Consider the following 25,863-nt stretch of genomic DNA (forward strand, 5'->3'; position numbering starts at 1 on the left):
ATGTGACTTTCAGTGTACAAAAATAAACTGGGGGGCGGCGAGAACTCCTATTGGGGACAAATAATTTTGACATTTAAAATGTTACTTTTTTTTAATCAGAGAAGCTAATTCTGTTTCAAAATAAATAAAATAGCCAACCTTTCCTGCAGCCGCCACTAGAGGGCAGCAAAAGGCCACTAAATGACACCAACTGGAACTAAGAAAGGCTAAGCTTTAAACAATTGGGTGGGGGGGTTAAAAACCATGGAAGACGTCCATTGTTAGGCTTGCCCAGCTCTCGGCTGTCTAAGGGGGATTCGGATTTGGGAATATGGTTTGGTGGAGGATTACACAACCTGTTTATTCAGACCTGAGAGCGGGAACAAGTAGTTTCTTGACAACGGTGACTCCCCCATGAAGATTTCAGACACGAGCTGTGAGCGAGCGCTATTGTGTAACTGCAGGCAGGAAGCGAGCCTCTTCAGAAGGATGCTTACTAATCTGCTGCTGGAAGAAACATTTTTGATGAACTCCCCCGAGGGTGGATATATGGATTATTTACAATTATTGACCACCATTGTTATTGTAAATCTCATCCTTTAATTGGACTTTGTAATATGACATATTGACCCAAGTCATTGACGGCCTCTTTGTGACCCTTGGTCATAAACCCATTATAACGGGACTGGGACTGTAGCCTCTTGTTCCAACACTAAATGATATACGTATTATATACTATGGTCAAATATCACAAAGACAACATTGAAAACTGGTAACCGTCTGGCCGCTTTAGGTTCCTCTGGCCTTTTTTTGCCACCTGCACCCCCCCACCATCCCCCCTCCCCCCGGCAGCGCTTTGAACTTGTGTGTTTACGGGCTATGTTATTCTAGATGAGTAGTAGTCGACTTTGGAATGTCCAAAGGTAGCCGGATCACATCTGGCCCGAAGGCAGGGAAGCAAGGGGGGGGCTAGGGATGGGCGGGTCCTCATTGGAAACAGATGAGCCGGGTTCAAACATCAACACACTTAGACGCGACGTTCCTCGCTTGAATTCCATGGTGGTACTGGAATAACATGGATATTAAATTATTGGGACATAATAGTTAAAGTGGAGGGCATCAGGGCAAGGGCAGGGTTTCGTACTTGTTTACTTTCTAGGATACGCATGGCTCATGGGTCACCCAACACTTAGTCATTGACATAATTATAGCATGTATGAATACATTTGATGGGTTTTATGAAATTGAAGTTTCATATTTGTACCTTTTTGAAAAGATCATCTACAGTAATGATTATACTACCAATGTGCAGTCATGTTCTACTATTGTGTCTTCCCAAGTGCTGGCCCAGCAGAAAGATGTTCCAACATTTCCAGGAAGGCGGGGGGGGGGCGATGATGCCGTCACCCCCTCCCAAACAGGTGGCTTGTCAGGTCTCCTCCCACACTTCCCAGTTCGGATGCTGACCGCAGCACGTGACATCATGGGATCCTGGAAGCAGACACCCCGTCACACGTAAGGTCATTAGTATTTGGGGAGGGGGAGGGGGCAAGGGCTGGATGTACATTGTTGTCATGGTGACCAAGTTTTCATTTGATCTTATGTCTACTATATTGGGTAATAGCAGTGGAAAGGTGACTATAGGGCTGTTATTTCATGTCTACAAGGCTCTAACCATATTTAGGTTGATTTTAATGCCTAACGATGAGCATTTCATGCATGTTGCAACATTATTATCATATTATCATATTTGTAAAACCGATGGAAAGCTAAAGTTATTTTTACAAAATGTTCCAAAAGTTCCAAAATACGGTCTACAAAGTGGCGTTGCATTATTGCATTTTTTGACAGTTTGACCTCGGAACAGATGATTTGTGTACTTTCTATGCAGAGCAGCGTAAAAAGCTGTGTTTTTGCGTGGCGTCTATAATGCGGTAATACGGTAATACGGTAATACGGTAATTCGGTGCATATGCCGTGTTTGTGGAACCGGGACAGGGAGTGGCTGTGGAAACACGACGGGGTTGTGGGATAGGCCGGGATCACCGCAGGGAGCGGATGAACGTGACGCCGACTCCCCGAGCTGTGATGCGGCCTTGCAGGGTCGTTGTGACGTCATCGGCGAGGACGACTATTGGTGGAAAGGAGCAGATTGTTTTGATTGGCAGTTGTGTAGCTATGACTATCTACGTCCAGCAGGTGGCGACATTGGGAGATCATTAAAGCTATTACCTGCACATTCTATTTATAGATATTTATAGATATTTACTCGCCGGAGGATATTACAGTACCCCCCCCCCCCCCCTTTCATAATCCAACTCCCAAGTTTTCACATCTGGAAAGCAGCTGTCATGCTGAGTTCTCTGCTTTTCCCTTCTTTGTCAACTTCCAACCACCCGCTACCTTTTCTGGAGTCTAAATATTGACCCCCCCCCCCCCCCCCCCCCCCAGGAAAAAAAGGACAACAAATGTTAGCCAATAATATTTGACATTTGTTATGTGGAACGATATCATAGTTTTACAAGATATGCATTTTTTTAAAAATTATACTTTTAGAAAAAACATTTTTGGAATACAATTAATTTTAGAAGGAAAAACCACAAGTCATTTTTATACGTTTTGGGATATAAAAATAAGGAAAATAAAATAATGGACATTCTTTTAAATGCAATTATTCTAAAAATCAAGTCAAATGTGGGTTTTAAATTAAACTAATACTTTTTATTAATTAATTTAGAAGTCTACACTTTTTAAATAAATCATACCAATAAAATTAAAATAGTTTAAAAGTTACTAATCCACATTTTTTAATAATTTTATGTTAGAAGAAAAAGGTCAAATGTACATTTTTTAAAGGAAAAAAATACCATTGGAATTTTAAAATGATACATTTCAGGTTTTTAAATAATTTTTAAATGATAAATAATGAATTTATTATTTTGAATAGAAAATTGTGTAAAAATGTTTAAAGATAATAAATGATTTAAAGTATTTTATAAAGAAAATGCTATATATTTGGGATTGTAAAAAATGTAAAAAAAGATTAGCATTACTGCGTGTAAGTCATAAATGTCCAGTTATTTATTAATCATTAAATAAGAATCTACAAGAAACTCAAATTGATGTTTAAATTATGCAGTTAGAGAAATAAAAAATAATCATTAAAAAATCTATTTTTGTTTGATTTTTTTTTCAAATTTGACATTTAATGAATTATAATTTTAAACAAAAGTTTTCAATCATAAATGTATACTTTATAGAGAAGAAAGCCTTTAGGGACCAAAGATAAAACTCTCAAGTAGTTATTAAAGCAGACATGGCATCTGTAAAGCTGATGTTTTTCACCTTATAAAACCATCATACGGAAATGTGTCATAAAAACATCTGTGTGCGTGCGTGTGCGTGTTTGTGTTTCTATCAGGAAGTAGCGTGTTATCTCCACCCACCCATGAAGACAACATTGACGTTAAAAACATGTTTTCAGGTCCGTGCGTAGGAGAACCACACACTCAACACAACATGGTCTTGCTTATCTTGGCCTGATGTCTTTATTATCCCGTTCCTGGTCCAAATGTCCGTACTACGTCCTGACGCCTCTTCCAGGCTCAAAACCACCCCCCCCCCCCCCCCATCTGTCCGCTTATTAGTTTCATGACGTGTGCAGGGTAGCGCTACATCTTAGCGTTAGCATCACAAGAATCACAAACACTTTGGAAAACGCTTTTTGGTAGCAGTCATAAATGATGCGTTACTTTAATTCCATTTTTCCAAGAACTGCCCACACACTCGACTGTGAACCTTAGGTCACATGACCATACACGGAAAACCATCCGCCTCATCTGGCTCCGGTTTGGACCCACTGATTTGATCTCAGTCCAGGTCCGTCGAGGCCTGCCTGTATGACTCTCTCTCTCTCACACACACACACACACACACACACGCTAGCGACGACATTTCCTGCGTGGCCTCCTGTCACTCGACCCCATGTTCCGACATGTTGATGATTTCCTGCCACATAACCCAATCAAACGCTTCAATGCTGTCCTTATTGCAGCCGTCCAAACAGAAGAGCATCTGCTCTCAATTGTAGAGGTGATCCCCCACATTTTAGACCCTTTTTTGGAAGGGGGGCTTGCAAAAACACCGGCTTCAGTTTTCTCCTAAGTTCTGCCCCTGGGCAGAGTTCTGCATTCTACTAAGTTCTACTTCTACTTCTAAGTGTGCGATGATTGACTCGTCATTTCGTCCAAACTTTCCTGATGTCTTAGTTTTGTGTCCACAACACAACTGGCAACCCATCTTTCATCTTTCAGCCGCCTTTTTATGGTCATGCCACAGCATCTAAGTAGGCTTCAGGACTGGACTTTCTGTGTTTTGGATCATTGTCCTGCTGAAGAACCCAGCTGGAGGTCTCCTTCAGTAGGATTCATGCTTCCATATATCACAGCAAGTCTTCCAGGTCCTGAAGCAGCAAACCAGCCCCAGACCATCACACTACCACCACCGTATTTTACTGTCGCTGTGATGTTCTTTTTCGTTTCTACCATCCAAAAAGTCCAACTTTTGTCTGGTCGGACCAGACTATTTTCCTGAAGGTCTTAGAACTTTTTCACACTGGTAGCTTCTTCACACTTTACAAACACTTTAAAATGAATGGGACGGAGAAATTATTAAAAAAAAAAAAATTATAATTTTTTTTTTAATTAATAAAATTTTTTTTAAAAGCTTTTAAAAAAATTGTCAGCAATTGTCTTAATAATTTTTAATGAAAAAAATATTTAAAAAACAACTTAAACAGTATTTAATGAGAAAATAAATGAAGTGGTCATACAGTAGTATTTTCCCTTAAAGTGACTTTTATAGGTACCCCCCGGCCCCCCCGCCCTGAGGGAGGTCTTCTTCCTGTCTCGACCATCCAGACCTGACCTGAGACCTGACTGGTGTCCACGATTCCATCCTGCTATCGGTGAGCCATACTTGCCTCCTTCTTATTTCATGACTTTGAAGAACGAAATCTACCTTTAATGATGCCTTCACGGCCATGGCATGAGTCAGACATGACAGCGCTTTTACTGAATTGAGTCACTTAGTGGGGATTTTTTTTAATGAAGATGCATTCACTGTCACTGACCAAGTCCCCTTTGCGGTCCTAATTAGGAAACTATTATAATAAGTAATATTAATAAGTAATATTAATAACCAACACTAACCCAGTGGTTGTTCTGATTGGCCACGCCCTGAAAAAAAAAAAGATGTCCTAGTGTAAAATTGACAAACACTTAAATCCATGAAAGTTTTCTAAAACTGCATAAAGTCACTACAAGTAAAATCAAGTAAAACTTATCATCCCTTGGGGCACAGCAGAGACACGCTGCTAAGGATGTTGAGCTTTTTTAAAAAAGCATGAACTCGTGAAAAACACAAAAACATGAATATTACATGAATATTTCGTAACATTGTAAAATTAGAGTCAATAAAACTAAAATCAAGTAAAAGTTATCAGCCATTGGGGCACGACGGAGGCACGCTGTTTAAGGATGTTGCAATTTTTGAAAAAGCATCTTCTCGTGGAAAACACTAAAATGTAATTACATGAACATTTTGTAACATTGTATAATTAAAGTCAATAAAACTAAAATCAAGTAAAACTTTTTATCCTTTGGGGCATGGCAGAGGCACGCTTTATAAGGATGTTGCAATTTTTGAAAAAGCATCTTCTAGTGGAAAACACTAAAATGTAATTACATGAACATTTTGTAACATTGTATAATTAGAGTCAATAAAACTAAAATCAAGTAAAAGTTATCATCCATTGGGGCACGGCAGAGGCATGCTGTTTAAGGATGTTGCAATTTTTGAAAAAGCATCTTCTCGTGGAAAACACTAAAATGTAATTACATGAACATTTTGTAACATTGTATAATTAGAGTCAATAAAACTAAAATCAAGTAAAAGTTATCATCCATTGGGGCACAGCAGAGGCATGCTGTTTAAGGATGTTGAGCTTTTTAAAAAAGCATCTTCTAGTGGAAAACACTAAAATGTAATTACATGAACATTTTGTAACATTGTATAATTAGAGTCAATAAAACTAAAATCAAGTAAAAGTTATCATCCATTGGGGCACGGCAGAGGCATGCTGTTTAAGGATGTTGAGCTTTTTAAAAAAGCATCTTCTAGTGGAAAACACTAAAACGTAATTACATGAACATTTTGCAACATTGTATAATTAGAGTCAATAAAACTAAAATCAAGTAAAAGTTATCATCCATTGGGGCACGGCAGAGGCATGCTGTTTAAGGATGTTGCAATTTTTGAAAAAGCATCTTCTCGTGGAAAACACTAAAATGTAATTACATGAACATTTTGTAACATTGTATAATTAGAGTCAATAAAACTAAAATCAAGTAAAAGTTATCATCCATTGGGGCACGGCAGAGGCATGCTGTTTAAGGATGTTGCAATTTTTTAAAAAGCCTCTTCTTGTGGAAAACACTAAAATGTAATTACATGAACATTTTGCAACATTGTATAATTAAAGTCAATAAAACTAAAATCAAGTAAAACTTTTTATCCTTTGGGGCATGGCAGAGGCACGCTTTATAAGGATGTTGCAATTTTTGAAAAAGCATCTTCTCGTGGAAAACACTAAAACGTAATTACATGAACATTTTGCAACATTTTATAATTAGAGTCAATAAAACTAAAATCAAGTAAAAGTTATCATCCATTGGGGCACGGCAGAGGCATGCTGTTTAAGGATGTTGCAATTTTTGAAAAAGCATCTTCTCGTGGAAAACACTAAAATGTAATTACATGAACATTTTGTAACATTGTATAATTAGAGTCAATAAAACTAAAATCAAGTAAAACTTTTTATCCTTTGGGGCATGGCAGAGGCATGCTGTTTAAGGATGTTGAGCTTTTTAAAAAGCATCTTCTCGTGGAAAACACTAAAATGTAATTACATGAACATTTTGTAACATTGTATAATTAAAGTCAATAAAACTAAAATCAAGTAAAAGTGAACATGAACATTCGGTCTCTAATGTGATTCCCTGAGTTGGAGGTGCCAATGTCAGCCTCATCTATTATAAGTGAGCCTTTAATTACTTTCCCTAAGGAGCCTCGAAGGCTTTAACACATCACATGACCGACTATGACCGACTATGACCGACTATGACCAATTATGAACTTATGGATTTATGTTTTGAACGTGTCAGAAGACATTGGAAGCTCGGAGGAAATAATAGAACGAGTCTGTTCCAAGGTCAGACTGTGGCCATCTTGGCTTCCTGTACCCAGGCAGTGTTTGCACTCACATTCACTGCATTATTAATTTATTAATTATTAACATTATTGACAGTCAAGTCTTATTTGGTAAAAAAGGCAACACCCCCCCCCCCCAACATACTGTAAGTCCAAGGCTTTATGTTCTATATTGTTTCTTTTAACTTATTAAGCCTATTTGCTCTATTGTTCCCATATTTGATATTTTCTATATCACTATACACTATAGCTGAACTATGACAATTTTACCTTTTTTATATCTTCATTTTGGATTTATTAAATTTATTATATTTTTATCAATATTATTATTTTGAAAAATTTTAGTGCAGTGATCTTAATTTTGCACAAGTTTTTTTTCTTTATTTTTCTATTAAAAATATTTTTTAATAATTTTGATTTTAAATATATAATTTTATGTTGTAAATATTTGTAAAATGGTAGTATTTAAATGTTCAGTTTGTTTGGTTTTTAGTTATATATACACTAAACATATATATATATATAATTTTAATATGTTTTAAATAGTTTAATATTGTTTTTTGTTTTTCGGTTGTGTTTCAACCTTATTTTTTTATATATTTCATACAATTAAAAATTAATGATTTGATTTTTTCAGTTTTTTTTTTATTTAATTTTTTAAATAAATGTATTTAAAAATATTTCAGTCATTAAAAAAGAAATTACTAAAAAAAATTAAAAAAATCATATTGTTTTAAATGTTTAATTTAGTTATTTTTTATTATATTAAAAATATTTCTGTATCAGAATTTGAAGCTATTTTTAACAGCATTTTGTGGATGTGGATCAGCGTGACGTGAGTGTGGAGGCCGGCGACGAGGATGGACTTGGATGTAAATATTTCCTCTCCTTTAAGCTTCCTTTGCCGAATCTGCGTTGAATCCAAGATGGCTGCCTTAGTGAGCGTGTGAAAATGTTTAGTGGGCTGAGAAACCGTGGCTCACTGTGGAAATACGCCAGGGAGGCCATGAAGCCAATAAATCCATTTGGATCTTTCCTACGTGAGAACGGGACGCCTTTCATGTGGGAGAATAAAACACACACACACACACACACACACACACACACACACTGCTTGTCTGGGGTCAGTGGTGCCCCCTGGCCCGGTGACCTCATCACACAGCAGTGCATTATGGGTAGTGGCACTCAGGTCGCACAGCTGTCTCTCCGCCTTGGGGCCCATCGGCCCCGGTGAGTCAGGGTGCTCAAAGTGTGGCACGGCAGCTCGCCTGGCATTTATCATGGCGTGAGACCTGACACGTTTACACGCCGCTAACACGCTACGTGCTAGTTAGCGGGCTCGGGTAGGATGGACGCTTGGACTGACGTGCGTTCTCACAGAGTCGGAGCGGTTAGCCCGATTCGGCCCTGCACACAACAAAAGGGCCTCCTGCACTAAAAGTGCTTTTTGTATTGTTTCATTTTCAAAATGGCTGCATGATGAATGTTATGCAAGAAAATGGGATTTCCTGGAAAACCGCCATATTTCTTTTTTAAAAAAAAAAAAGTGCAAAGCTCAGACTTAATGGCGGACAATGCCGCTCGCCACACGATGAATATTTGATGACCGAGCAGCAGCGCTTCGCTTCGCAATCGAACGTCGGGGGCCTTCTTCTTCTTCTCCTCCTGTTTTCCCGCCTCATTTCATGACATTAAACATCAATCACGTCTCACCGCAGGCGAAATGTCAGCGGCCACGCCCCCCCGTGACCTTTTATTAAGATCCACTTGGTGGCTTATTTGTTGCTGAGCCTGCTGGGGTTGGCTTATTGATGGCTCATCTGTAGCCATGGTTGCTATTTGGTCTTTATTTCTGCTTATTTGTCAGTGAAGTCCTGCTAAAGGAATTTGTAGGCCTATTATTATTATTATTATTATTAGGGAAGATTATTTTGCTGGCTGGAGCCACAGTTTGGAGACCTTTGCTAAGTGGACCTTCCAAAGTGTGGCTAAAATAAGATGATTTATGGATGCGGAAAGTGCGCATTGCGTGCATTTGCTGATTTTGAACGAGAAGGCGCCACCTCGCTCCGGATCCGCACCGCATTTTATCAATTTCTGTCTTTGCCCACGCCCCACCCCGTGTGAAGTTTCCCGGAAATGGATTAAGTGCTTTCTTTGCGTGTTTCAGCTCCGCGACAATCAAACGGCGACGCAAAAAAAGCTGGACGTCGAAGGGGGATACCTTTATGGGGGATAGTTTGACGGTAAAGCAGCCGTCTATCGGTTTCTGCTTCCCCGGTTGCGTGGAGGGGCTTGTGAATGATTTAAAGCTTTTTGCACCATCCTCCCCTCCCTCCCGAGCTCTTCCTCCCTCCCTTCCCCCCCACTGCCTCCTCCTCCTCCTCCTCCTCTCAGCCTGGAGATGCTGCTGCTGATGCAGGCGACGACTGCAGCATCGGACTCGGACATGCGTTCATTCATCCGTGCCGCAGTGAGTTTTCCCTTTTCTTTTCTCCTTTTACTTTCTTTAAAATCTCACCTCAGCACCTCCTCCCTCCCTCCCTTCCACTACACTTCCTTCCTTCCTTCCACGCTGAAAAGCGATGCTGGCCCACCCGTGTGTGAGCGCCTCACCTTGACGGCGTGCGTGCTGGAAGAGTGACCGGGCTGGAGGTGCAGGGAGGCGGCCTTGGAGAGCAGGGAGTGTCGGTGGAACCATCTTTTTTTTTTTTTTTTTTTTACAGGTAAGTTCAAAGCATCTGTCCATCCGTGGGAGATGACGGCCATCGTGGAAGTGGGCTAATCCCTCATGACATGGCCACATCGCTCTCTCTTTTGCCCCCCCCCTTAACCCCCCCTCCTCCTCCTCCTTTTATTTCTATCCATGCCTCATTGTTGTGATGTGCTGCTGCTGTCCATGGTGCTGAAAAGCAGACGCCTGCAGCCTCTTCCCTGTTCAACAGGTCCTCTGTCTTCACTACAATCAGCATTGTGCTTGTTTTTATAACAGCCTGACAATGCAAATATTGGAAAATAGATGTCAAAGTGAGCGTTTTTCTGCGTAAACGTCTCTAAAATTCTAAAAAAGTGGACACAAGTGATATCATTTGTGTACCGTATGGTGTTTCCGTCTACAGAATCATATTATTCAGCAAAATATAATCATATTTTCCTCCATGGTGGTTGTGCCCAAGGCATGCATATTACAGCCTTTTCTGTGGTTTGTGGGCGCGTGGAGGTGGAGACCCGCAGTTTGCTCATCAAGTCACACCCTAATTTGACAGAAATGACACCAAGGAAGTTTATTTTTTAAACGGAAATGAACATGTGAATTTTTAAAACATAAATAACACGTCATGGCGCGTGGAAAGTGGGTTTTAGAGCACTTTATTATGAAGGGGCGGAGAGTTGAGCATCTTTGCATGTCCTGAAAAGCATCGTCTGGGGGGCAATTATTTTTATTTTATTTTATTTTATTTTATTTTATTTTATTTTATTTTATTTTATTTTATTTTATTTTATTTTATTTTATTTTATTTTATTTTATTTTATTTTATTATCTTATTTTATTTTATTTTTATTAATTCAATATTGAACGAATATTTTGAAATTATTTTAAACAATTATAATAATAATTATTATTATTTAATTATTAAATATTTTTACATACTATACCAATTATACAACTATTATTTATAATTATATATATATTGTATTTATATTTAAAAACGAGACATTTGATTTGTAACAGGAGCTGTATTGTGCTGCACGTGTCAATCAGGCTTGATGTTTGATGACAAGTTGGAAAAAAAAAGAGTAGAAGTGGAGTCAGAGGATTACGTAACTGGCAAATTTAGCAACTGCAGATTGTCTGTCTGCATTCCCTTCACACACACACACACACACACGCACACGCACACGCACACGCGCACCCGAAGGCATCGTCAGATCAGAATCCACATGGCTCCCACTGCTGCGTTATCCATGCTCCTACCTTGTGTTAAAAAAACTCTTATTCTGAAAAATGTTGTTTGCTACCTGATGGATGTTTCTATTCTGTGTACAGTATGTGAATGGACAGACATACAAAGCACAGACAGATGTTTACATGATATGTGGACGCAAACACAAATGTAAATCACCTGAAATATTTAAGTGAATGGGGCACAAAGACGTACAGCATGCGTTATGTGAATGGACAAACATATATTTTCGTGTATGAACTGACCGACATCTGTTTGCATACTGTGTATATATTATGTGGACAGAATGAATTTACGTGAATGGACAGACAAGCATTTACATTATGTGAAAGGACAGACAGACGTTAACATTTAGTATGTAGGTGTGCCCATAGACAAAAATGTAAATCATGTTAAATAGACATATGTACAGTATATGTTATGTGAATGGACAAACAAATTGAAACGATATTCAGATGGACTAAGAGATGTTTACATGTTATTACATTTCCATTACGTGCATGTGTGTGTGAATGGACAGACCCAAGTTTGCATCAGGTGCATATGTGAATGGATAGACTGATCTTTACATGATGCCAGTGGATATTTATGTACATAATGTGTATATATGAATGGACAGACATGTTTACAATATGTGTATATATGAATGGACAGACAAATATTTCCATTACATGTGCAAATATAAATGAACAGATATATGTTTATATTATATGTGAATGGACAGACTATTGTTATACATAGTATGGGTACATGAACTGACCGACATCTGTTTGCACTGTGTGGTTGTGAATGGACAGACTGTATTGTACAAGAATGGACAGACAGATGTTTACATTGAGTGTGTGTGTGTGAATGGACAGACAGATACTTGCATTGGATGCATATATGTGAATGGACAAACGCAGCTCTACACTATTGTCAGTGGACAGACGTGGCTAAGTGAATGAACAGACAGGTGTTGACAATATACATGTACGCAAATGGACAGACATGTTTACACTTTCTGCGTGTGCTGTTTTGCAAATGGACAGACAGATGTTTACATTACATGTGCATGCCAATGGGCAGACATGTGTTTACATGTTATGTGAATGGACAGACAGATGTTTACATTAGACATGCACACCAATGGGCAGACATACATTATATGATATGTGAATGGACAGACAGATGTTTACATTACATGTGCATGCCAATGGGCAGACATGTGTTTACATGATATGTGAATGGACAGACAGATGTTTACGTTACAGTGCATGCCAATGGGCAGTTGGCTTATATGGGATGTATACTATGGGATGTATACTATGGGATGTATACTACGGGATGTATACTACGGGATGTATACTATGGGATGTATACTACGGGATGTATACTACGGGATGTATACTACGGGATGTATGCTATGGGATGTATACTACGGGATGTATACTACGGGATGTATGCTATGGGATGTATACTACGGGATGTATACTACGGGATGTATACTACGGGATGTATACTACGGGATGTATACTACGGGACGTATATTACGGGACGTGTACTATGGGACGTGTACTATGGGACGTGTACTATGGGACGTATACTATGGGATGTAAACTATGGGATGTATACTATGGGATGTATACCATAGGATGTATACCATGGGATGTATACTATGGGATGTATACCATAGGATGTATACTATGGGATGTATACCATAGGATGTATACCATAGGATGTATACTATGGGATGTATACTATGGGATGTATACTATAGGGTGTATACTATGGGATGTATACTATGGGATGTATACCATGGGATGTATACTATAGGGTGTATACTATGGGATGTATACCATAGGATGTATACTATGGGATGTATACCATAGGATGTATACTATGGGATGTATACCATAGGATGTATACCATAGGATGTATACCATGGGATGTATACCATGGGATGTATACTATAGGGTGTATACTATGGGATGTATACTATAGGGTGTATACTATGGGATGTATACTATGGGATGTATACTATGGGATGTATACTATGGGATGTATACTATGGGGTGTATACTATGGGGTGTATACTATGGGATGTATACTATGGGATGTATACTATGGGATGTATACTATGGGATGTATACTATGGGGTGTATACTATGGGATGTATACTATGGGGTGTATACTATGGGATGTATACCATGGGATGTATACCATGGGATGTAGCCGTGACTCACACACACGAATCCAATGCTTTTACGTCATTGGTGAATGGTTGCCGTCTTCCCTTCCTTGTGTGACGTCAGTCAGTGACGTCAGCCAGGCTGCACGCGGGCAATGGCCGCCACATTAGTCCTCCTGCACTCCTAAATAGTTTTTGAGGCGAAAATGACTCATGTTACCTTTAATAGCGGACATGTAGACGTACGCCTCGGAGATTTGTTCCCTCGGCCATGGATCAATACCCCGCCTTCGTTTCACCCCCACTGCCCGCGTCCCAGCCGCTTCTATCAGCTGATCTCCGTGCGGCCATGTTTGAAGGCTCTTCGGTTAGGTCGGTTAGTCACGGAGCCACGGAGGGCGTGACGCCGTTCTTCTTGTTTGTTTGTTTGTTTATTTGTGTTGGCGCCCGGACGTCCTTCCGGTCGGGGTGGTCGCGTTAGCGGCAGATGGATGAAGACAAGCGGGGGAGTCTCTCCATGAATGTGGAGGACGCCGACACGGATGCCTCTTTCACCCGCGTGGAAATAAAACTAATACTCATTCAATACTAATTCCCAGCTGTATTGCGATATTACTACTCTCTTCCTTCCCCTTTACACTCCTAGCTATTACTCACATTATACTCAGCTAGCTAGCTGCACCATATGCTACATTGTTTTATATGGTGTGTATAATACTATGTATAATATATGAGTCTTATGTAAGCGTCTTATCTACTGTATGTATATTAAATAGCATGTCTGACATAAACACACGCTATACAGTACATGGATGAAATGGAGATGAGTACATAAATGTACTAATATGCCCCAACATGTCCCCCATTTACATCCATACATCATGTAAACACATTCACATACATGCATCGTGTAAACATGTATGCTAATACATTGTCTGCTGTAAACATGTAGGTCCATTCATATTCATACGTATACACATATACATCATGTCAACATGTAAGTCCATTCACATATATGCATAATGTAAACATGTATTTCCAGTCATGCACACATATACATCATGTCAACATGTAGGTCCATTCACATATATACATGATGTAAACGTGTAGGTCCATTCATGTACACATATACATCATGTCAACATGTAGGTCCATTCACATATATGCATAATGTAAACGTGTAGGTTCATTCATGTACACACATACATAATGTAAACATGTAGGTCCATTCATGTACACACATACATAATGTAAACATGTATGTCCATTCATGTACACACATACATAATGTAAACATGTAGGTCCATTCATCTACACACATACATAATGTATACCTGTAGGTCCATTCACACATATACATAATGTAAACGTGTAGGTCCATTCATGTACACATATACATAATGTAAACATGTAGGTCCATTCACATATATACATAATGTAAACGTGTAGGTCCATTCATGTACACATATACATAATGTAAACATGTAGGTCCATTCACATACATACATAATGTAAACGTGTAGGTCCATTCATGTACACATATACATAATGTAAACATGTAGGTCCATTCACATATATACATAATGTAAACGTGTAGGTCCATTCATGTACACATATACATAATGTAAACATGTAGGTCCATTCACATATATACATAATGTAAACGTGTAGGTCCATTCATGTACACATATACATAATGTAAACATGTATGTCCATTCATGTACATACGTATATACATGATGTAAACATGTAGGTCCATTCATGTACACACATACATAATGTAAACGTGTAGGTCCATTCACATATATACATAATGTAAACATGTAGATCCATTCACATATATACAGAATGTAAACATGTAGGTCCATTCATGTACACATATACATAATGTAAACGTGTAGGTCCATTCATGTACACATATACATAATGTAAATGTGTAGGTCCATTCACATATATACATAATGTAAATGTGTAGGTCCATTCATGTACACACATACATAATGTAAACATGTATGTCCAATCACATACACACATGTATCTGTATGTCCATTCACATATACGTATACATAATGTAAAGATGTACATTATGTCCATTCATATACATACCTGCATACTGTAAACATGTATGTCCATTTGCATATCTACAGTACATAATGTAAACATGTATGTCAATCCATTCACTCGCAATATCGTTGACCCTATAAAGTTGGCGCCACAAACCGGAAGTGTTTCTATGCACTCGGCGGTGTGACCAACCACAGCAGAGTGGGCGTGTCTGGAGGCAGGCCGTGGGTGGAATACATTAAAACAGACCATGAAATCCAAAGAAATACAGCTGAATAGGTGCAGATTCTGGAAGATCTAGAAAGCTCTCTGTGCTGGTTATTGTGTGGAGCTGCTCTACAGGAGTCCACAAGTCAATACAAACGGCCAATATAAGCAGAATGCCCTTTAAGATGTGTCGGTCCATTCACATACACACATACACAATGTTCCATAACAGTCAGGTTAGCTGTTGGTGTTCCTAAGTAATAATCTGTGGTGTCATGTGATACGTTTGGAGGGAATCTGTGCCAGGGAGTTATTGATTTGTCTTAAAGGACATTTTAGCTTCTGCTGACGACGTTAGGCTACAATCGGTTTCCTTCATCAGTCTGCCCGTCGCCTTGTGATGATCACGAAAAAAACCCTCCGCCATAACAACCATGTGACTAATAGACACGGACCTCTTTTAGACGGCTTTTATTTTTGTAGCTTCACCAACCTTGGCCGGCCGCGGAAGGCGGGCGGGTTGCCAGGTTGGTTCCAAGTGCAGCGACAAGAGCTCTCAGCCTCAACTAGCGGAGCTCTTAGCGTGGCGGCGGCGCGGGCCCTAATTGGGTTATTCAGCCTGTAATTCAGAGCAAGCGGGAGGCGATGGGGAGGCGGAGGGGGAGGCGGGCACGCAGACGCTCTTAGTCACGGCCGATTAGATGTAAGCATGGATGTTGTGATGGAGGAAACACTGATTATAGTGCGGTGATAAGGATCAGCTATTGATCTGTGGACAGCGGCGTGTCTCCTAGCAGCAGGCAATGATCGGGTGTACAGTACAGGCCTTCCTGCGTGGATATTAGAACACAAAAGCACAATTCTTATCTTATTTCATTGACACTCAGGACCAAATTGTTCATCTCTTCACTCATCGTTGCTAAACTAACACTCAGGGAATGTTAGCAAGCAAACACGCCCACGTCGCCTCTCAGCTACAATATCGTACACTCCAGCCGGGACCGGTTCAGCACTGAGGACCACTCCTTCATCATGTGGTCCGGTGCTTGAACGTGCTTGAGTTGGAGTTGAGTAGGAGACAACTTGACCTTTAACACGGAACCAAGAGAAGGTGTGATATTGTCTAGTTGGGCGTGACCCTTAAAAGACCGTATTAACCCGAATATAAGACGACTCATAATAGTGAATACATTTGTGATTTATGTATTGGTACCTAGTCAGAATTTTTCTATTTTATTTTATTTTATTTTATTTTATTTTATTTTATTTTATTTTATTTTATTTTATTTTATTTTATTTTATTTATTTATTTATTTATTTATTTATTTATTTATTTATTTATTTATTTATTTATTTATTTATTTATTTATTTATTTATTTATTATATTATAAAATTATTGTATTATAATTTTATATATATTATATAACACAAAAAATACATAAAAAATATTTCATGTAGTACAGAGAACAGAATATTCTTGTAAAATGACAACTGAAACATGAAAATGATCCACTTTTATCCTTATTTTTTTTGTAATATGACCTATCCTTACAGTATTATTTTTATATATACAAACATTTTATTATATTCATTTATTATATTTATATTTTTATGATCCAAAAAAAAGGGTATCTTGTTTTTTCACGCACACATCTTCTTTGTCACACTTAAATGTGACAATGAAACAAATTAAATATTAGTCAATGACAACATAGCTGAACACAAAATGCAATTTTTAAATGAAAAAAAAAAACAATCAAAACATAGCAACAGTAAAATATGGTGGTGGTAGTGTGATGTCTGCGGCTTTTTTTTTGTTGCTTCCGGAACTGAAAGTGATAGTGATAAATCCATCCGTATCACAAATCTTATCAGCTCATTTTTTTTTTTTGGAGGAACCAGTTTAGTTACGGACCCCCCCCCATCAAGCAAACAGAACACAAGCACACAAAGCAGCGTGGACCAGCAGCAGGTGTTCCATCTGTTCCAGCCGCCGCTGACTGTTTGCCAAGAGTGGCGGGGGGGTAAAGGCTTGTGTTCCATGGCGGGGGGGGGCTGAGCTACCTAACACAAACAAACACAGCGTCAGCTACCAGCTGCTTTTACTGTGTACTACTGTGTACAGTACTACTGTGTACAGTACTACTTACTGTGCCAATAACCAGCACGCTAATCATCCTTTTCATATGATTTGAATTCTTAAAAGTTCAAGAGCATATTTTATTATTAAATTAAATTAAATTAAATTAAATTAAATTAAATTAAATTTAATTTAATTTAATTTAATTTAATTTAATTTAATTTAATTTAATTTAATTTAATTTAATTTAATTTAATTTAATTTAATTTAATTTAATTTAATTTAATTTAATTTAATTTAATTAATTAATTAATTTAATTACACACAATATCAACATTTGTTTGTCCATTCACGTATCTGTACATAATCAGTGAATATACGTATATGTTCATTCACATACACAAACATGTGTAGGTCCATTCACGAACTGTACACCCTGTACACACAGTATCAACATTTGTTTGTCCATTCACGTATCTGTACATAATCAGTGAATATATATGTTCATTCACATACACAAACATGTGTAGGTCCATTCACGTACTGTACACCCTGTACACACAGTATCAACATTTGTTTGTCCATTCACGTATCTGTACATAATCAGTGAATATATATGTTCATTCACATACACAAACATGTGTAGGTCCATTCACGTACTGTACACCCTGTACACACAATATCAACATTTGTTTGTCCATTCACGTATCTGTACATAATCAGTGAATATATATGTTCATTCACATACACAAACATGTGTAGGTCCATTCACGTACTGTACACCCTGTACACACAATATCAACATTTGTTTGTCCATTCACGTATCTGTACATAACCAGTGAATATATGTATATGTTCATTCACATACATGTGTAGGTCCATTCACGTACTGTACATAATCAGTGAGTATATGTTCATTCACATACACAAACATGTGTAGGTCCATTCACGTACTGTACACCCTGTTCACACAATATCAACATTTGTTTGTCCATTCACGTATCTGTACATAATCAGTGAATATATATGTTCATTCACATACACAAACATGTGTAGGTCCATTCACGTACTGTACACCCTGTACACACAATATCAACATTTGTTTGTCCATTCACGTATCTGTACATAACCAGTGAATATATGTATATGTTCATTCACATACATGTGTAGGTCCATTCACGTACTGTACATAATCAGTGAGTATATGTTCATTCACATACACAAACATGTGTAGGTCCATTCACGTACTGTACACCCTGTTCACACAATATCAACATTTGTTTGTCCATTCACGTATCTGTACATAATCAGTGAATGTATGTATATGTTCATTCACATACACAAACATGTGTAGGTCCATTCATGTACTGTACATAATCAGTGAATATATATGTTCATTCACATACATGTGTAGGTCCATTCACATACTGTACATAATCAGTGAATATATATGTTCATTCACATACATGTGTAGGTCCATTCACATACTGTACATAATCAGTGAATATATATGTTCATTCACATACATGTGTAGGTCCATTCACATACTGTACATAATCAGTGAATATATATGTTCATTCACATACATGCGTAGGTCCATTCACATACTGTACATAATCAGTGAATATATATGTTCATTCACATACATGCGTAGGTCCATTCACATACTGTACATAATCAGTGAATATATATGTTCATTCACATACATGTGTAGGTCCATTCACATACTGTACATAATCAGTGAATATATATGTTCATTCACATACATGCGTAGGTCCATTCACGTACTGTACACATCTGCCTATTTTAATGGCACAATTAGCCAGGAAGTCCAAAATAAGTGGGTTGTCTTTTATTTTGTAGGAGTCTTCTGGTCACGTGGGGTCCAAACATCCAGTGAAGGTGATCTTACCTGCCGAGTAACCGTCCTTCAAAGTTCTCCACGTCCTTGAGAAGATACATCAGAGGAAGTAGTCTCTTGTGAGGTCTCAGCATGAGCGGCCTGGCAGGCAAGCTGGACCCCCGTCGGGTCCAGTGGGGCTCGGCGTGGAACACCTTCACGTCCCGCGTCCTGAGGACCAAACCCGTGGAGTCCATGTTGGATTCGGCCATGACGGGGACGGGTCCTCACGGCACCAAGCTGGCCCGCGTGCTGTCCACCATGGACCTGGTGTCGCTGGGCGTGGGCAGCTGCGTGGGCACGGGGATGTACGTGGTGTCCGGCCTGGTGGCCAAAGAGATGGCCGGCCCCGGGGTCATCGTGTCCTTCATCATCGCCGCCGTGGCCTCCATTTTGTCAGGTGAGGCATGAAGCCATCTGCTCTTAAGTGCTTCTCGTCATCATCCATGTGATTCCTCGCCGCCTTCAGCCGCAAGCGCGCTCACGGGAATAACTTTTCCGTCCCGTCAGGAGTGTGTTACGCTGAGTTCGGAGTGCGCGTGCCAAAGACCACGGGCTCGGCCTACACGTACAGCTACGTGACGGTGGGCGAGTGCGTGGCCTTCTTCATCGGATGGAACCTCATCCTGGAGTACTTGATCGGCACGGCGGCGGGGGCGTCGGCGCTCAGCAGCATGGCCGACTCGCTGGCCAACCACAGCATCAGCAGCTTTATGACCACGCACATCGGAACGCTGAACGGCTTTGGTGAGTCACTTCGACTTCCTGATGGTTAACGTTTTTTTTAATTGGTCTTCTTCTTTTTTTTATTTTTATTTTTATTTTTATTTTTGTTTTTGTTTTTGTTTTTGTTTTTGTTTTTGTTTTTATTTTTATTTTTATTTTTATTTTTGTTTTTGTTTTTGTTTTTGTTTTTGTTTTTGTTTTTGTTTTTGTTTTTGTTTTTGTTTTGTTTTGTTTTGTTTTGTTTTGTTTTGTTTTGTTTTGTTTTGTTTTGTTTTGTTTTGTTTTGTTTTGTTTTGTTTTGTTTTTGTTTATTTGTTTATGTTTATGTTTATTTGTTTAAATTTAAAATATTATATATATATATATATATTTTATATATATAAAAAAGAAAAACAAGTTATATTGTAGTATTCTGCTCACTTGGCGTCAGGAGTTTGGATGACCATCATACTGCATGTAGTCAGCCATGGCATTACTGACACCACATGGTTCTCCTCCCATTCTGTGTGGAAGTGGTAAATGTTCGGTTTCTTACTTTGGTGTTATTTCCTGTGTATGGGGCTCTAATAATCGCATAAATCCTATTTTGGAAGTCATAAAAATGTTTTCTATGCTCTAAATACGAAAATATTCAATATTGAATCCTTATTGTGGTCGGGTGTGGAACCAATTAACCGTGATAAAATTTTTTTAAATATATAATTATCTTTACATTTTTATCAGTAATTATTACCATAGCTACCCATATAGTTTAGCTTCTAGTTATTTAGCATAGCAATTATTTAGCATATGTAGCACTCGTGCAGCCTGGGATCATGATGCTTGGCTGATAAATCACAGCCGCCTTTTATCCGTGTCGCTGTTGCAGTCCCTGAACGCAACCATGTCATAATGCACGAGTCTGGCATTGTGTAATGCTCTGTTGATATACTGGGGGGGGGGGGGGGGGGGGTACGCAGTGCTGATACAACAGCAAACAAGGGCGCTGAGTCGGTGATACGCGTGTTGCCGGGCAACCCCAGCACCACGGCTAGCACCACATGACAGCACGCATCTTTCGATTTCTAATTAAAAAACATCCCAGGTCGTCCAACCATGTGGGAGATATTCCCGTGTGTCATGTCCGCCATTCTTTTCAATGAATATTTGATTGACATCCACAGCGCCTCTCCTCACATGACACGCCTCACAATCCCAATAAAAGACGCCGACGGTTGTCATCTAACCGCACAGGATGGACTGACGTCCGATCGTTCTTCGGTGCTTCTTCGTTCTTCCAGGGAAAGGCGAGCAGTCCTACCCAGACCTGCTGGCGCTGCTCATCGCTCTGCTGGTGACGGTGATCGTGGCGTTGGGCGTCAAGAACTCCGTGGGCTTCAACAACGTCCTCAACGTCATCAACCTGGTGGTGTGGGTGTTCTTGATGATCGCCGGCCTCTTCTTCGTCAACGGGGAGAACTGGGACGAGGGGAGGTTCCTGCCCTTTGGGTGGTCGGGGGTACGCGTACACGTTTGGTTTTTGTAGTTTAGTTTTAGGGACTGAGGGTCTTTGGCTCTTTGACTCAGATGCTGCAATTAGCATGTTGTTAGCATGTTCTTTTTTCACTTGTTACATATATTATAATATATGATATATTTTTTGAAAATATAATGTACATAATTTTATGTATTTTTCAAAAAAATCATTCTATTTAACTGAATTTAACTAATATTATATTTTATTTTTGATATTTAACTTCATTTTATATTCTCCTTTTTTGTATGTCTCATTTTATGAAAAGACAAAATAATGAACCAGTTATGGCATGCACTATTAATTTAATTTAATTTAATTTAATTTAATTTAATTTAATTTAATTTAATTTAATTTAATTTAATTTAATTTAATTTAATTTAATTTAATTTAATTTAGTTTAGTTTAGTTTAGTTTAGTTTAGTTTAGTTTAGTTTAGTTTAGTTTAGTTTAGTTTAGTTTAGTTTAGTTTAGTTTAGTTTAGATTAGTTGAGTTTAATATAATTTAGTTGAGTTTAATATAATTTAGTTGAGTTCAATATAATTTAGTTTAGTTTAGTTTAGTTTAATTTAGTTTAGTTTAATTTAATTTAATTTAATTTAGTTTAATTTAATTTAGTTTAGTTTAATATAATTTAATTTAGTTTAGTTTAATATAATTTAATTTAATTTAATTTAATTTAATTTAATTTAATTTAGTTTAGTTTAGTTTAGTTTAGTTTAGTTTAGTTTAGTTTAATATAATTTAGTTTAGTTTAGTTTAATATAATTTAGTTTAATATAATTTAGTTTAATATAATTTAGTTTAATATAATTTAGTTTAATATAATTTAGTTGAGTTTAATATAATTTAGTTGAGTTTAATATAATTTAGTTTAGTTTAGTTTAGTTTAGTTTAGTTTAGTTTAGTTTAGTTTAGTTTAATTTAGTTTAGTTTAGTTTAGTTTAGTTTAGTTTAGTTTAGTTTAGTTTAGTTTAATTTAGTTTAATTTAATTTAATTTAGTTTAATTTAGTTTAATTTAATTTAATTTAGTTTAATTTAATTTAATTTAATTTAATTTAATTTAATTTAATTTAATTTAATTTAATTTAATTTAATTTAATTTAATTTAATTTAATTTAATTTAATTTAATTTAATTTAATTTAATTTAATTTAATTTAATTTAATTTAATTTAATTTAATTTAATTTAATTTAGTTTAATTTAATTTAGTTTAATTTAATTTAATTTAATTTAGTTTAATATATTTTTTAATGATATAAACACTTTTCTGTTTTGGGATCCAGTTTAATGCAAGCAGCTACTGCTTCTTTCTATTTTAATGTATTTAAAATATATTTTTCATACATTTATTTTATTTTTCTTTTTATTTGCATTAATTTTTTTAATTTACTTTTAAATATTAAAATTTTTTCTCATTATTATTTATTGGACTAAAAACAATTGTGTTGTTACCCAGTTAATGCAAGCAGCTGCCACCTTTTTCTCTTAAATCTGTCTCATCCTTCCATTTTTTAAAAATAGGATTTATTAGTTATGATTTGTATAAATGTTATTGATGAAATAATCATATAATCATATCCATTTATTTTTGTCCAAATGGATTGATCAAAATTGATGGAACAATATGGTCGCCCAGGTGATGCAAGGGGCCGCCACCTGCTTCTACGCTTTCATCGGCTTCGACATCATCGCCACGACGGGGGAAGAAGCCAAAAGTCCCAACACGTCCATCCCGTACGCCATCACCGCCTCGCTCATCACGTGTCTCACGGCGTACGTCTCGGTGGGTTACCATGGAGACTCCAACAAACCGTTGTGACGGATGACGGTCGCCGGGGGCGACGGCCGCCTCCGTATCCCGTTAAGCGCATCCCCTCCGCCTTCCGTGCAGGTGTCGGTCATCCTGACGCTGATGGTGCCCTACGACGAGATCGACGCGGACGCCCCCCTCATGGAGATGTTCGCCGTGCACGGCTGCATGTTCGCCAAGTACATCGTGGCGGTGGGCTCCATCGCCGGGCTCACCGTGTCCCTGCTGGGGTCCCTGTTCCCCATGCCCAGGGTCATCTACGCCATGGCGGGGGACGGCCTCCTCTTCAAGTGAGTCTTTTCGCCCCCCCTCCGGAACGCCATGGAATCCTCATCTCCTCTCCTGTCACGTGCAGGTTCTTGGCCAACGTGTCCTCCTACACCGAGACCCCCGCCGTGGCCTGCGTGGTGTCCGGCTTCTTGGCGGCGCTCTTGTCCCTCCTGGTCAGTCTCAGGGACCTGATAGAGATGATGTCCATCGGGACCCTCTTGGCCTACACTTTAGTGAGTCCTCCTCAAAGTGCCGATGCCACTTGGCGCCGCGTGTGAGAATAGAACCTTGTACCCAGACCCCCCCACCCCGACACTGAACAGACTGGGACCTGTCAGCGGTCCCGATATACGAGTCTGGGTCACATCACGTCAGGTCACCACGGTGCAGGGCTTTCTATTCTTATGATGGGAAACCAGGCATCTGCTAGCTTCCACTCGGGCTTCAAACTAGCATCCTACCTACCTACCAACCTACCTGCCAACCTACCTACCTACCTACCTACCTACCAACCTACCTACCTACCTACCTACCAACCTCCTTACCTACCAACCTACCTACCTACCTACCTACTTACCTACCAACCTCCTTACCTGCCAACCTACCTACCTACTTACCTACCTACCAACCTACCTACCTACCAACATACCTACCAACCTACCTACCACCCTCCCTACCTACTTACCTACCTACCAACCTCCCTACCAACCAACCTACCTTCCTACTAACCTACCTACCAACGTACCTACCTAACTACCTACCTAACTACCTACCTACCTACCTACCAACCTATCTACCTAACTACCTACCAACCTACCTACCTACCTACCTACCTGCCAACCTCCTTACCTGCCAACCAACCTACCTACCTACCTACCTACCTACCTACCTACCTACCTACCTACCTACCTACCAACCTCCTTACCTGCCAACCTACCTACCTATTTACCTACCTACCAACCTACCTACCAACCTACCTACCTACTAACCTACCTACCAACGTACCTACCTCCCTACCTACCAACCTACCTACCAACCTACCTACCTACTAACCTACCTACCAACGTACCTACCTCCCTACCTACCAACCTACCTACCTACCTACCTACCAACATATCTACCAACCTACCTACCACCCTCCCTACCTACTTACCTACCTACCAACCTCCCTACCAACCAACCTACCTACCTACTTACCTACCTACCTACTTACCTACCTACCAACCTACCTACCTACCAACCTACCTACCAAACTACCTACCTACCTACCAAACTACCTACCTACCTACCAACCTATCTACCTAACTACCTAACTACCTACCTAACTACCTACCTACCAACCTATCTACCTACCTACCTACCTACTTACCTACCTACCTACCTACCTACCTACCTACCAACCTATCTACCTAACTACCTAACTACCTACCAACCTACCTACCTACCTACCTACCTACCAACCTATCTACCTAACTACCTACCAACCTACCTACCTACCAACCTATCTACCTACCTACCTACCTACCTACTTACCTACCTACCTACCTACCTACCTACCTACCTACCAACCAACCAACCAACCAACCTACCTACCTACCTACCTACCTACCTACCTACCTACCTACCTACCTACCTACCTACCTACCTACCTACCTACCTACCTACCTACCTACCTACCTACCTACCTACCTACCTACCTACCTACCTACCAACCTCCTTACCTGCCAACCTACCTACCTATTTACCTACCTACCAACCTACCTACCTACCTACCAACCTACCTACCTACTAACCTACCTACCAACGTACCTACCTCCCTACCTACCAACCTACCAACCTACCTACCTACCTACCAACATACCTACCAACCTACCTACCACCCTCCCTACCTACTTACCTACCTA

General features: G+C 38.9%; 1 protein-coding gene across 4 annotated transcripts in view; it reads left to right on the forward strand.

Annotated features, from left to right (window-relative positions):
• The first annotated feature begins 7,833 nt into the window (after nucleotides 1-7,833).
• slc7a14a (solute carrier family 7 member 14a) overlaps nucleotides 7,834-25,863 on the forward strand; it is a 31,143-nt gene continuing 13,113 nt past the window's right edge. Inside the window, exons 1-8 of one of the 4 annotated variants that reach the window (XM_058056564.1) lie at nucleotides 7,834-9,721; nucleotides 9,832-9,974; nucleotides 19,599-20,035; nucleotides 20,146-20,382; nucleotides 21,642-21,859; nucleotides 23,516-23,662; nucleotides 23,771-23,979; nucleotides 24,045-24,192. In XM_058056564.1, the coding sequence (XP_057912547.1) occupies nucleotides 19,729-20,035; nucleotides 20,146-20,382; nucleotides 21,642-21,859; nucleotides 23,516-23,662; nucleotides 23,771-23,979; nucleotides 24,045-24,192 (1,266 nt within the window). In that variant the 5' untranslated portion in view covers nucleotides 7,834-9,721; nucleotides 9,832-9,974; nucleotides 19,599-19,728. Of the gene's footprint in view, nucleotides 9,722-9,746; nucleotides 9,975-19,598; nucleotides 20,036-20,145; nucleotides 20,383-21,641; nucleotides 21,860-23,515; nucleotides 23,663-23,770; nucleotides 23,980-24,044; nucleotides 24,193-25,863 lie in introns of those variants that run through there. The other 3 variants (XM_058056565.1, XM_058056567.1, XM_058056566.1) reach the window with 3 other exon arrangements.

The sequence above is a fragment of the Doryrhamphus excisus genome, chromosome 19, assembly GCF_030265055.1.
Source record: "Doryrhamphus excisus isolate RoL2022-K1 chromosome 19, RoL_Dexc_1.0, whole genome shotgun sequence".
Lineage (NCBI taxonomy): Eukaryota > Metazoa > Chordata > Actinopteri > Syngnathiformes > Syngnathidae > Doryrhamphus > Doryrhamphus excisus.